This window comes from Chrysemys picta, chromosome 14, assembly GCF_011386835.1.
Source record: "Chrysemys picta bellii isolate R12L10 chromosome 14, ASM1138683v2, whole genome shotgun sequence".
NCBI classification, from domain to species: Eukaryota; Metazoa; Chordata; order Testudines; family Emydidae; genus Chrysemys; species Chrysemys picta.
In genome coordinates, this window is record NC_088804.1 from 37,637,002 (window position 1) to 37,651,573 (window position 14,572).

The following is a 14,572-nucleotide window of genomic DNA, read 5'->3' on the forward strand; positions in this document are numbered from 1 at the left end:
TTTGCCTTAGATGTATAGTTAAGGGTAGCCTCAGTAGTGCAGTATTCCTTGTACTTTACATTTACTATAGGAAAATCCTAGAGACTATTTTAAATACCAGCCTAATGTTATCGAGCTATCTAAGGCAACTGGCAAGTTTAAAGGGTTATATTTGTTTGTATGTTTGGTATATGAATATATTGCTATATGCATGGATATGTATGTCTACATACACAAGCACACACACTACACATTTTTAAAGGTATATTTCAATGTAATTAGCATAACCTTTCTCTTCAGTTTGTTAATCAATTATACTTTGGGCTTCATCACAGAGGATTCAAGTATAACAGCAGCCGTTATTGTTACAAGGCACAGAACAGATTGATTCATGGTAGCTAATCAAAGTAATATAGAGACCTTGGCACAGGCAATATTTACTTTACATCTGTCACTTAAGACATTTTACTGCCAATCAGTGCCTTCAGAAGGCTGGCTGGAACAATAGAGGTCTTTCTACTTAATTCCCCCTATTGACTAGGGCTTACGCTGACAAAGTTCACTCGGTATGTAATCCTCAAGGCATGCACTAGCTGCCGCAGCCAAGTTTTTAGATATATATCCCCCTGTGTCAATGAATTGGAAAAAGGCTGCTCTTCTGAGCCAAAGCATTGAAGGTGGTCCCTGCAACAGAGCCCGCGACAGTGTACAATTGGCGTTGTCCACCGCTGAGGTGTCAAAGTGATAGAAGTGCTTACAGTAATCCTCCCTGCAGCTGCTAGATATGTGAAAGGCCTTTGATGGTTCATTGGTGACCAGTGTTTTCAGGTCAGATCTGGCCAGGAAGATCCTGTGCAATAACAAATATGTTCTCTTTCTTTCTTTCGGTTTGCTGAGGAGACCAGTATTTACAGGATGACTCAGAAAAGCCACAAACCAGGATCAGCCTGCGAGCGAGAAGACTGGAAAAAATGTGTTTTGTGCGTCTCTCCAATGTTTGGCTCCCCTCCCTTGTTCCTATGGAACTTTGTTGCTAGAAGTCAGAGGCCAAGATCTTAGGGATCCCATCTACAACAATGTGATCTCAAACATCCCAAGCAGCTAAATCTGGGGATAAGATGAGGCAACTCTTTGCCCTCATGGTCAACCTGAATGGTGGGGTGAAGAGAGGAGAGTGAGTTAAAAATCATCCAGATTTCATCAAAAGTTGCTGCTTTTAAACAGGAAGTCAAAAACACCTACTTTGGGGAACATTATTTGAGCTAGCCTGGTGCTCACACAGTCAATGCAGGAGCACCTATGGAAATAAGGCCTTGTCTACACAGGGGGGTTAATTCGCACTGAGATTTTGCATCCTTGACTGGTGCATATTAGTCTGCAATAATTGCATACACACAATCAACAGTTTTCTGCATCAGTACAAATCAGTGCATCTACAAGGCAGGGGCTTTGTGCGCACTAAATGTGAGGCATTCTGCATGGGCATCCAATGTGTTTTGCTTCACTCCATGTCTTCTGGGACTTGTCTCACTGTGGGATACATAGTGGAAGTCACTGGAAGCAACTGGAATTCTGGGACTTTTATTCAACAGTTCCCATTATTCCTCTCTTACCATCCCATGATTCATCTCCTGTGGGTGAGACAATGCCACTTTCAAATGGACAGTATTTTCTGTCTGCCATCATGGACTCTAGGCTCAGATGCTGAAAACCACCAATACACAGAGGCTGGTGAAGATTGATCTGAGATCTGGCCACCATGGTGGCTTTGAGGGTATGTAGGTCTACCAGAGTCATTACCCCCCATGCCCAAGTGTGGGGTAGTGAAACTGAAAGGCTATGCAATATTTTTATGGTCTTGAACTTGCTGGGAGGCTTGTGTGTGTGTGTGTGTTACATTTTTAATGAATGATGGTACATCTCTCGCTTTTCTTCTCCGATTATCATTGGATTTCAAGAACTATGATCAAAACTGAGTTAATTTACACAAATATTTATCTGTAACATTCTACCAACCCCCCAAGAAGGGGAGAGTAGATAACGTTTGAGCTGACGCACAGGTCTGGAAGTCAAGAGATATGACTTCTCTTTCCAAGTCTGCCACCGACTCATTGTGTGACCCTGGGCAGGTACTTCGCCTCTCTGCACAATTTGGATGACAATGCTGACATATATTACAGTGGGGTTGCTAGGCATAATCCCCTAATGCCTGTAATGCAACTGAGGCCTGATCCAGAGCCCAAGTGAAATCAGTTGAAAGACTCCCATTGATTTCGGATCAGGCCCTTAAAGATCTATCTAAGATCTACTCTTTATGTAGTTCCATGAGGGCACTAAGCATTTACGGACTGTGGAGCTCATACACATTTTTCCAGGACTTGGCACTGATTGGGGTTCAGAATGCCAACAGCACTTCAGTCATTCCTCCATTAAATCAGCTTCTCACCAGATTAGAGCCATTTGGCTACAGGATTTACAGGAATTTCCCCCCACATTGTTCAAGTAGATCCCTAACGTCTCTGTAACATGTGATACAGCTGTCGTAGCTTGCTTCGATGAGGGCTTAGAATATTAATGAACTACATCGGGCTTATCAGTAAGATTGCAACATTTTACTAACTGTTTAACTAATATCTTCTAAAAAAGCATATCCATTTTCACATACTAAACACAAAAGAGCCTGCCCAATGATTCTGTAGGTTTTTCATACTGCCCAATTTCTATGACATAAATAGCATTCTTTCCTTCGCGCTGTTCATACACAACAAATACCCGCAAGAGGGCTGCAACCAGAAGTGCCAAGTTTGCTCTGTTTTGGTCTTCAGCATCCTATGCTCCTAAGAATTTGTGTGTTTTTTTGGTGGGTTTTTTTGTTTGGTTGGTTCCATTTTTGGCTTTGGTTGGGAAGAACAAGGGGGGGAAATGAAGAAGAAAAAAATTCTGAGTCTTTGCCAAAGTAACTAGCTAACTTCCAAGGCATGTCTGTCAATGAGTTTGCTCTGGAATTTCCTCTGCATGTACTGGAAGGTTCAGTTTTTCCATAAAACCCAGCATTCTGTTAGATTAAGGATCACATGATTATGTGAGGGGAAAGACTTGGGCCCTTGAATTTCAAGCACATTTGTCAGAGAGTTGACAAAAGATAAGAGCCAGATTCTGAAGCCAGTGGAGTCACTCCAGATTCACACTGATGTGTCTGAGAGCGGGACTGTCAGTGTTGCTACTTCAGTGGGAATAGGGTAGAATTAAAACTGAATAAGGAACTGAGATTTGACCCCTCCAGTTTAAATTGTAATAAAACTCATTAAAATTTGGATGTAATTTAAACTTGTCATTAGTGTGCTACAATGTGTTAACTGCAATGCTTTAACTCAGAAAATGTATTCTCATTCTATTCATCTTTCCTAGATTTAGACCAGCACTTTACGTGATATAGTAAGTTTGCAAAACAAATATGATGATCTTCAAGTAGCCCCATATACTGGATATTTGTCTGTATCACAGAATTCAGTATCAGTTCATTTTTCAGTCTTCACAAAGGGCTGAAATGGCAGGGGGTGTTTGCGGTCAAGACAGGGAGAAATTGGCAGAGATGTATGGGAAGCCTGACATTGCTTACCCCCATATGTCTGGCTGTAGTCACTGTAGTTAGACTCTGATTTTCACAGCAACAAAATTGAAATTGGAAAGGGGAAAAAATAAATTAAACTGGTACCTAAGATCTTAGCTAAGCAATTGACCAACATGTGACCATCCATAAAAAACCTACATGTATGTACTTCAAGCATGATTTCGGAAGGCAAGCAGTAGGCCAAGATGGGGAATAGTGAGATAACTCTTGTGCTCTCCCTTTTACCTTTCATTTTAATTTATGAATCAATACAGTGTTAGTTTAAAGGGCCTAGAGATTGAAGCCACAGACCAAGACTGAGATGTAGCGAATGAAGCCTCGGATCTCAGATGTATAATCCTAAAGATATTTATCATTTTATTACTTGAATTTTTATGACTGAAGTTCTCAAGTTAGCCACTAACTAGGTTCAACCTGGTGTCACATGCTGGGGCGCAACCCATATCAGTGAGGGGTTGTGTCACTACCTGCCCTGTAGCCTTGAGTGCTTCAAATGCTCTGCTGCTGTGGCTCACAGCCTGGATGCAGCCAACCAGTGGACATGCATGCACTGAGTGTCTGTGTGCTAAGCAGCTCTGACTCCATCATCCTGCTTGTTACACCCCAGCCACGCTCTGGAATCCACCAACGTTGGTTGCACCTGGCAAGATAACCCCAACACCTCCCCACCCAGTTCTAAATTTTCCCCAAGTGGTATGCTCTGCAATGTTCAGTCCTTTCCTACATGCATGTAGCCAGAGGGTAGCGAGGCATTAAAATGTCAAAAGACGGACTAAAAAATATGGTTTGCTGATGTTTGTAAAATCTCGTGATTTGTGGGGCCAATCTCATGACTTTTTTGAGCTCGGACTTATCGTTTTTGGTCCCTAGTGGTTGGCAGTACTGCCTCTCTCAGCCAGTTCCCTGACCCTGGAAGTCTCCACAGTTCACACTCCCTGGGCTGGTTTCAGAGTAGCAGCCGTGTTAGTCTGTATCCGCAAAAAGAACAGGAGTACTTGTGGCACCTTAGAGACTAACAAATTTATTAGAGCATAATACATACAGAGTATGCATCCGAAGAAGTGGGCTGTAGTCCACGAAAGCTTATGCTCTAATAAATTTGTTAGTCTCTAAGGTGCCACAAGTACTCCTGTTCTTTTTACTCCCTGGGCTATCTGCCTCAGAATTACCTAGCAGCTGGGTTCTTACCCTGAAGTAGGGACGCCTGTGGGAACCTACCTGTTCTCTACTGTTCTTCAGCTCAACTGCCTTTTAAAGGACTGGCTGTTCTTCAGACTATCACCTCAGCCTTAACTCCACAGCCTCAGTGTGCAGGCACCTTATTATTAGCAGGTGGGGCTGGGCCCAACACCCCTTGAAGGAGCCAGTCACTGTGTAGCACTGTTACTTTCACAGTGTTTTATTTCCACCTGTTGTGAACCAGCAGCAGCGAGGTGGAGAATGGGTAACGTGTGCTGCGCTGCTGCTGGGTCAAAGGTAAAAAGTTCACAAGTGAGCACGCACACTCACACGGTGAAGATTTCAGACCTCCAATTTGCTGGAATTTAAAGGGATATGGTTTCGAATCATGCCTTTGGAATGCAGGTCTGACCGTAATAGCTCAGAGAGGGAGGGATGACTGAGTATTATTAGTGTGAGGTGACAGAATGGAAGCTTTGTGCAAGTACGCTGCATGCACAGGCAATCTGAAAAATGAGCGGGACATGAATGTTGAAATTGGGGTAATGCTTGTATTCTGGCAGCTTCCATTGTTGCAGAGGGGAAACTAATGAAACATGCCAATCTAGGTTCTGCTTCAGCTCCCATCAAAGTCAATGGGAGTTTGATTGATGCCATTGGGAGCGGGTTTGAGCCCTTGCTGCCTGAATCTACCTGGCAGTGATACACAAATACCTGTCCCTTGTAGTTTACTTAGCCAGCTGATTCTAGTTATAGGTTCATTAGGTATTTCTTCCCCCTGAATAAATAATAGTAATTTATATAGTCCTAAACGATTTTTCTGAGAAAGTGCCCCTTGATTTCCAGCCACCAGTTGTCAACGGGGGCTGTTTCCTTTCCTGTTAATAAGTATGGTTTCTTTTTTAATTCAGCCTTTCTGGAACATTACGTCACATTGCACAAGGTTATGTCAAGCCTGCATAGAAATAATTCACATCCCGTCAGATGAGCCATAAGAGTGGGCTACAGTCCAACACAGTAAAATGTGAAAGGGAAAGTAAATTGGGTTGATTCTAATGTAAATTTAGGCTATCAAATACCAGGCACAGGTCTTTGGAAAGTAACCAACTGATTAGAAAGTGTGTTTTTTTATGTTTAGGTCCTCCTCAATTTCTTCCCCTCTTCACTTCCACTGATCATAACCTCAAAAGCTCTGTATCATGACAGAGAAGGTTGGGCATGACTCCCACTATGACTTATCAGTAGAGTTGTTCAGAAAATGGAGATTCCATCCCATGGGCAAGTCTGATGCTATTTTGACATTAATAGGAGTAAATTAATTAATTTGCAAACTGGACACCATCAAATTAGGCCTGACTAAAGACTGGGAGTGGATGGGTCACTACAAAAACTAACAACTAATTTCCCCATGCTAATTTCCCCCTACTGTTACTCACGCACTCTTGTCAACTGTTTGAAATGGGCCACCCTGATTACCACTACAAAAGTGATTTTTCCTCCTGTTGATAAGAGCTCACTTCCACTTTAATTGAATTGTCTCATTAGAACTGACCCCCCACTTGGTAAGGCAACTCCCATCTTTTCATGTACTGTGTATATATAGTCTGCCTACTGTATTTTCCACTCCATGCATCTGATGAAGTGGGTTTTAGCCCATGAAAGCTTATGCCCAAATAAATTTGTTAGTTTCTAAGGCGCCACAAGGACCCCTCGTTATAGTTTGAAAAGATAATCTAATGCACATGGGCATAAGCAGGGCCGGCTCCAGCATTTCTGCCGCCCCAAGCAAAAAAAAAAAAAAAAAAAAGCCACGATCGGCGGCGGCAATTGGGGGGGAGGGGGGAGCCGCGATCGGCGGCGGCAGTTCGGCAACAGGTCCTTCGCTCCTAGAGGAAGTGAGGGACCTGCCGCCCCCGAATTGCCGCAGGTGCCGCCGCTCTCCCTTGGCCGCCCCAAGCACCTGCTTGTTAAGCTGGTGCCTGGAGCCGGCCCTGTGCATAAGCATTTCTGGTATTGGTATCTTCCTTGACGGATGAAAGTAAACTGCTTCCTGTACAACTTCGCTAGTAATTAAAGACCTGATTTTGTTCCCATGCAAGTCAATGGGAGTTTTGCTTTTGATTTCATTAGATTCAGGATGAGGCCAGAAAACCTGAGCTTTGACCTTACTCCACATTTACCAGGAGATGGAAGTCACACGCTGTAGTTTAAGATTCTGTTGGCCACATTTACCGATCAGCCTGCAGTTTGGACATCCTCTACTCTGAGACTTAAAGAGAAAGAAGCAAAATCTCACACTTCATAAAAGCAACTATAAATTAGCATCAGAATAGACAGTTTTAAATATAAACTGTGATTAGTTGTAATAAGACTTTTCTGGAGACATATTGTTGTTACATAATGTGACAAACTGGGACTGTTCTTAATGTGGTCTTTGAATGCTGAGTGGGGAGTTTGGCTAAGACGGTCTGCATTGGGGGATGGAAGACTGGCCTTGAGGGAGGATACCTGAGCATGTAACGTGAGAACCCAGGAATGGGTTGGAGGTCAGGTGACACCTTTGCCCGGAAAACTGAACAAAGGCTGGGGGAGGAGACGCTGGAGAGAGTGAGAGTTTCAGGAGCTGGCTGGTGTAATGGAGGGGAGCCCAGACAGGGCTCTGACACCCCCAGTGGGGCTGTGGTGCCCCGGGGACCCCAATATGGACCTAACTGGGGGGGTCCTGTTGTCTGTGCCTGCAAGACCTGTCTTGGACTGTGTTCCTGTCGTCTAAATAAACCTTCTGCTTTACTGGCTGGCTGAGAGTCATGGTGAATCGCAGGAAGCCGGGGGTGCAGGGCCTTGTGCCCCCGACACTCCGTGACATATAATAATCAGGAGCCACATTCTGAGGTTCGTAGTCTTTTCAGATCTTACTTACCTCACTGTAAATCTGGTATAATGCTAAGCAATTCCTTGGGGTTACTCCAGATTCGCACTGGCGTAAATGACAGTAGAACCTGATCCATGCCCCTCAGTCTTTATTAGGCAAACTCCAAATAAAGTTAATGGGTTTCTTGCTTCAGTGAGTACTTCAAACTTTGGCCCCAAGTTACTACAACATGATACATTTCAAGGGGCATCTGAAGCTGGAATAGCTTCCAAACTGAAAACCATGTAAGATAGTTCTATGCTTTGTCCTACAAACTCTTTGGAGTCCTTCACATCCTTTTGGTTTCATTATTGGTTTCTGCTCTTTAATGAAGCTATCAAAAAGCCACAGCATATTTAGTCCAAAGAATTCCAATAAAACAGTTCAAAAGAAAAACTCTAACATGCCATCAATGAAATGACAAGTGTTTTATTACAATCAAATGCAGGCTGTTTATTTGGGGTTAGGGAAAAATAGGGTTTAATTCATGACAGCTGATTTTGTGGGGGTCTGTATCAGTATCAGGATTGTATACCTGTCTGAATCAAATTATGTTTTTGATTCTGAACTGGGGGTGGAGAAAAGGCAAAGTGTAGTAGAAAATGGTTTCCCTCTCATTAAAAAAAGAACAACAGCTAAACAAAGAGCCAAGTATTTAAAAATAAAAACAAGTAAAATTCATTATCATTTATGGGGAAACCATGAAGAATCAGAGGAAGAAAACTGTCAATGTATTTTAGAGACATGAGCAAATATTTTTCTGAAAAATCTGTGGTGGAACTTTTCATTGTCTCTGCTTCCACACAGGCAATTCGTTGCCCCTCAGATTTCACTTTCTGCATAATTTGAAAAAAAAAAGGCCAATTAAAAACTTCTCTTTGAAAATGTAAATGGCTAATTTCAAACCTCAGCTTTCAAAGGCAACTGTGGCACAGATTGGACCCATATTTCTATAGAAATGGTCTCTGTCTTTAAAAATAAAACGCATAAGAGGATTTGTTAAAAGTAATAAAATTGAGTGAGTTGGGGGTGGGAGGTGCAAAAAAAGGGATTCCATTTGTAACAAAAAACAAACAAACAAACAAACAAAACCTTCCAAGTCTGAGTAATTGTTCCTTGACCCATTACTATTTCAGCCCTTTTAGACACTATACACAACTCATTTAACAGGATCCTTGTTATCACATCCAATTTCCTTTGAACCTCCATAGCACTTCTTGATATAGCACAAGATAGCCAGTCTTATGAATGCCAGAGGAAGTGCCTGTCTTCCTACTTCCTTCTACTAGGAGGAAGAGATGAATGGAGATCATCTCTTCTTCCTTCACCTTTTTAGCTACCGAGGGACAGCTCAACCATTAGGCTTCTTAAGTCATTCCTAAAAATGCTACCTTGAGAAAATGCTGCCCCTGTCCCTGAGGCTGCAGCCCTGGAAATACTCATTAGCTAATGGTTAACGGTTTTTCCAAGGAGTACCCTCATCCAAAGTCATTAATTCCAGGGAAGATGTCAAACTGTGGTACAAAGACATTTGTATGTGTATTATGTGGGGACCAGCATGTAGATGTGGGCAATAGTTCAGATAATACCTCTCCATCGCTGAGATTAATATACAGGTTTCCATCTGAATGTTTCTCTTGCCTGCACCATCAAATTGGCAATAGGCTGGCTTGTGAGGAAATGGCCATCTTTCTGTGGTTCTTGACCTCAGTTTACTATGTTAAAAAGATCTTTTTATTAATCTAAATTTCCGTAAGTCAGGAAAAAGAGTCAGAGGCTGGCAGTCTGTTTCTCAAGAGCCATGCCAGCGTTACAGACGCACTTTAATATATCAAAGATTTAACACAGGAGGCTTTGAGAAGGAGCACAAGCCTCTGGGTATCACTGCTGGGTCAGACTGTTCTTCTACTTGCACTACATATGATGAAGATTTGCATCTCTGCACTAAAGCTCAGGAGGGGTATCACAGCTTCCCTAGCCATGTGCCATTTCGAGATCTAGCAGCTGGCCAGAGCAGGTCTTGGTGCAAAGCCACAATACCCACAACTGGGGAGCTCAGGGAGGGATTGTGTTTGTCGTATAACACAGCCTGGTCCATGGGCTGATACAGAGGAGGGTGTTGACCAGTACAAGAAGCATTCTTCCAGACTAGATGGGCTAGTGATCTGATCAAGTATGGCAAATTTTATATTCATATTATAGAGTTTTAACTTGTCCTGAGTCTCTTTGCTCCCTGAGGGTGTTGCTCATATAGCAGTAGGAACTATTCCTCTCCAACAGATAGTTACTGAGTCTCATTTCCAATGTACACAGGTCTGACTTATGTCAAAAGAGTGAGGATTTTACGTTTTAATCATGTTCCACGTGAATTAGCATGTACATCCAGGACTGAATGGACTCCTTCCCTTAAACTTTTCAACAGTGTGTTTCTGGATTGTGGCATGAAAAAGAGAAAGGGGGAAATCTAAATATGAATTACTCAGGCTTCCTTACTTGTAGGAAAGACTTCATTTTATTATTTACAAGAGACTTCCACTGGCTGCCAACCACTGAATGCTTAGAAAGACCAATGTATATCTTAGCAATCTCCAACAGATAATACATATAGGTTAAAATTCATCTTTGGTGTAAATCCATTTGTGGTGTATCCATTTGTAGCCCACCTTAATCAATTAGTTTCATTAGAGTTGGTATGGCAACACCCATTTTTCATGTTCTCTGTGTGTGTATATATATATATATATATATATATATATTCTTAATGTATTTTCCACTGCATGCATCTGTTGAAGTGGGCTTTAGCCCACGAAAGCTTATGCTCAAATAAATGTGTTAGTCTCTAAGGTGCCACAAGTGCTCCTCATTCTTTGTGTTAAAACTGAGAGCTATCACTTTAAATTATTTGGGGGTCGGGTCTCTCTAGGGAAGCATGCAATCAGAGCCAGTTTTTCACACAGACAGCCTAGAGAAAGGTAGAGTGAGTTGTGCCTCGCTGTTTCAGAGAGCAGTCTGCTTTCTCTCTCTCTGTTTTTATTCTAAGAAATAAAGTAGTGTTACAGTGCAACCTTCCAGCAAGAGTGTTTTTGTCTAACTTCTCCGTTTGCATGCTGTAAAAAAAAAAACCACCATTGACTCGGATGGCCAATGGGGGATATTTTGGGACAGAATTGCTATGACCCATCAGACCTTCTATTTGTAACAGGTACTAACTTTATTATTATTTGTAATACCATAGCACCTGCTAATCTAATGGAACTGAGCTGCCTCTTTTCTGACATACATGGCACTTCGTTTTGCATTTCAATACCTCCTGTTGTAGGCTCAATAGATGTGATATGCAGCAAATATAATCAGACATGAAGGAAAAACTCAGAACTGTAAGGAAGGTTTTTGTTGTTGTTTGCAGCTGATGCTTTCATTATCAAAAGATCTACCAGCTAGTCAAATTAACCACAGATTTACATACAATTAAATTATTCCACCTGTGAATAATATAAAAAATCATCCAGTGTGTATGTGGAATTTTTGTCTTTGTTTTTGGTAAGTAACTGAGAAAACGCAAAATTGAAAACTCCCATGTGCCAACATTAGAAGTGGAAATACTGCTCAAATTTTGCAGAGCAACATGACCCTGGACCCACGAGAACTTCTCTACCATGCCCTATGAATGAACTAATGCATCACAACCAATAATTTGGGATACAGCGTATACAAAGGATGATGTTCATAAACATAAAAGGTTGAAATTTTCATTGCAGGATGGGAAAATTTAGACACATCTTCCATTAATTTTAATGGAAAATTTGTGTCCAAGCCCCCAGACCTGATATGCTCATCCTGAGAAGTTTTGTTAAATCCATATTGTTAAATGGAACAGGAGTACTTGTGGCACCTTAGAGACTAATAAATTTATTTGAGCATAAGCTTTCGTGGGCTACATCCCACTTCTTCGGATGCATAGAATGAAACATATATTGAGGAGATATATATACACACACATACAGAGAGCATGAACAGGTGGGAGTTGTCTTACCAACTCTGAGAGGCCAATTAAGTAAGAGAAAAAAAACTTTTGAAGTGATAATCAAGATAGCCCAGTACAGACAGGTAGACACGAAGTGTGAGAGTACTTACATGGGGAGATAGATTCAATGTTTGTAATGGCTCAGCCATTCCCAGTCTTTATTCAAACCTAAATTGATTGTGTCTAATTTGCATATCAATTCGAGTTCAGCAATTTCTCGTTGGAGTCTGTTTTTGAAGCTTTTCTGTTGTAAAATAGCCACCCGCAGGTCTGTCATTGAATGACCAGACAGGTTAAAGTGTTCTCTCACTGGTTTTTGAGTATTATGATTCCTGATGTCAGATTTGTGTCCATTAATTCTTTTGCGTAGAGACTGTCCGGTTTGGCCAATGTACGTGGCAGAGGGGCATTGCTGGCACATGATGGCATATATCACATTGGTAGATGTGCAGGTGAACGAGCCCCTGATGTTATGGCTGATCAGGTCCTGACTAGATAGGAGGAGGTTTGAGGATGGTTCCAATATAGAAAAGAGGGGCACAGTATAGAAAAGATTGAGAACCACTGTTTTGAAAAACTCAACCAAAATCTCTCCATTAGTACCAGGGTCTACCAGATAACACACTCCCATTCCATCTATGGCTACAGTCACTGACTAGTCCATCAGGATGACACTACTGGAAGCACAGAGATTTGACTAAACCAACCATTATATGTGAATCTGAGTGAAAAACAAACTAATCCTGTTAGGCAACTGGGTTGTTGAGTGTAGCACTGGCAGTCCACTGTGATTACAGACCAAACAGACATGGGGAAAGAAGCCTTTTGTTTGCTTGGTTAAGGATCTTCTTCATAAAATCAGGTTCATTGGGACCCCTTGCTCTAGGCTTTTATATAAATTAGGGTTAGGTTAGAGACAGTGATTAATTTCTGCCAGGGCTTGCCAGGACTGAGCCCTGGCACCTCTAGGCTTGGGCAGTTCATAGCCGCAGTACCTCTGGGCTTGCCACATCAGTTATGAAATTTTTAAAATTGCTTGAGCCCCGGCACCTCTTTCATTACAAATTAACCCTAATTTAGGGACTGTAATTGAAAGTCGTATTTTCTACCTCACCTTGTAAAAACTTCAGGCATGTAGTTCAACCCTTCAAAGGTGAATCTTCAGCAGATTTGCAGTTTAGACTGTGATAAACATGGAAAATTTCAGAATCTTATTTTAACTTTAAACCAGTTAGCAATACTTCCTAGCTCAGTGTACTGACGCACAGTGGCCTCTCTCCGGACTGGAGAGCGAGTGACCACTACACTCCCCTTCGTGGGCGGAGCCAAACCCACCACACCCCATTGCCGGAAGTACCAGGGCGGGGCAGGAAATATAAAAGGAAGGCTCTGCAGCTCAGTTGGGCTGGAGCCAGCGGAGGAGATGGATGCCTCTGCCCTGCTGCGGCACCAGGGAGCTGAACCTGGCTTGGCCACACCCTGCCCCTGGAGGAGACAGACTCAGACAAGGAGGTTTTTTTTTTTTCAGGGACAGGAACTATGTTTATTTAATGTGACACTGACTTACACTGGTCAATTGATTTGTACACACACCAGGAACACTCAGGCAGAAACCCCCGCTCCTCCCCCCCACCCCCGGCTGGCTGGGCCGACAGGAGGGAGCCGAATTCACACACAGATGATTATTTCTTCCATGGGGCCAGCGGGCGGCGGATCAGCAGGGATGGTTCTATACACCTGGACTCCCGCTCCCGACGCGGCGAAGCGACGCCCCCGATCAGGAAATAGAAACATTAAATAAATAAACATCAAAACATCAAAACAAATAAACATTAAAACAGTCGCGTCCGCAGGGGGCCAGGCCGGAATGGGCAGGGGCTCAGTCCCCCATTTTTACTTTAGATGTCTGCAGGATGGCGACTATGACCCTGAAGAGCCCAATGGCGCTGCCGAAGATCTCCACGATCAGGATCTTGACAAAGAGGCTGGCGTTCTGGGCGTCGGCCAGCACAGCCCCACTGCCCACAATACCCACGCACACCCTGCAGAACAGGTTGGAGAGGCCCACGGTCAGACCAGCCCCAAACATGGAGAAACTTGCGTGGTAGTTCTTGGCACCGATGGTCTCTGGGGTGGTGCCGCTGAAAGGCTCAGCCATGTTGCTGATGACGGTCGCCATGATGATCCCGTAGATGGCCACGGCCTCACAGAAGATGATGCTGACCAGGTTCTTTGTTTTAATCCTGGGGGCCTTCACTCCCCCGCCGATGATGCTGGAGCCAGTGATGTAGATCCCCCAGGTTGCGCCCACCACGGACAGCGAGATGGCCAGGCCGATGCCCAGGTTGGACCACATGAAGGGGGAGGTTGCTGGGACTACTGTCGGCAGTATACCGAGATGAGCCTGAGGGCCAGTGGATGCCAGAAGTACCAAACCCTAGGGAGGTAGGAAGTAGCCCAGGACTAGCCGGCTATAGGGTTGATCACTTCTTGGTTGACGTGTTGAGGCTGGATTCCCACCGACCCAGTGGCAGACCACACTGCCACTGTTAGGGCCTTGGGCTGGGATGTGATATTGTTGGGCAGGCGCGCATCCCCCTGCCACTCCAACCACAGGGTGGCCAACTCCCCTCTTTAGGCCAGGAGGCCTGTGTGCCTTGACCACCCCTGCCAGTGTAACGCTGACAGACCCCAATCGTCAGCAGGCAGGATTGAACCTGGACCTCGGGAGCTCTCTACCGCATGAGCGAAAAGCCAACTGGCTGTTAGCTAAGGCTGTAGAGCAATCAATCTCTCTCTCTCTCTCTCTCAGAGGAGGTGTGTGGGTTACACCAGCACCCTAGACTGC

General features: G+C 43.5%; 1 protein-coding gene across 1 annotated transcript; it reads right to left on the reverse strand.

Moving 5' to 3' along the window:
• Positions 1-13,567: 13,567 nt before the first annotated feature.
• LOC101949912 (V-type proton ATPase 21 kDa proteolipid subunit c'') lies at positions 13,568-14,092 on the reverse strand. The gene has a single exon (XM_005292286.3). It carries the CDS (start codon positions 14,078-14,080, stop codon positions 13,604-13,606), a length of 477 nt encoding a protein of 158 aa, XP_005292343.2. The 5' UTR covers positions 14,081-14,092; the 3' UTR covers positions 13,568-13,603.
• Between the last annotated feature and the right edge of the window lie 480 nt (positions 14,093-14,572).

What these genes read in the sequence shown, in the direction of transcription:
- LOC101949912 (XM_005292286.3), bottom strand. Translation starts at nt 14,080, where the DNA reads ATGTGGTCCAACCTGGGCATCGGCCTGGCCATCTCGCTGTCCGTGGTG.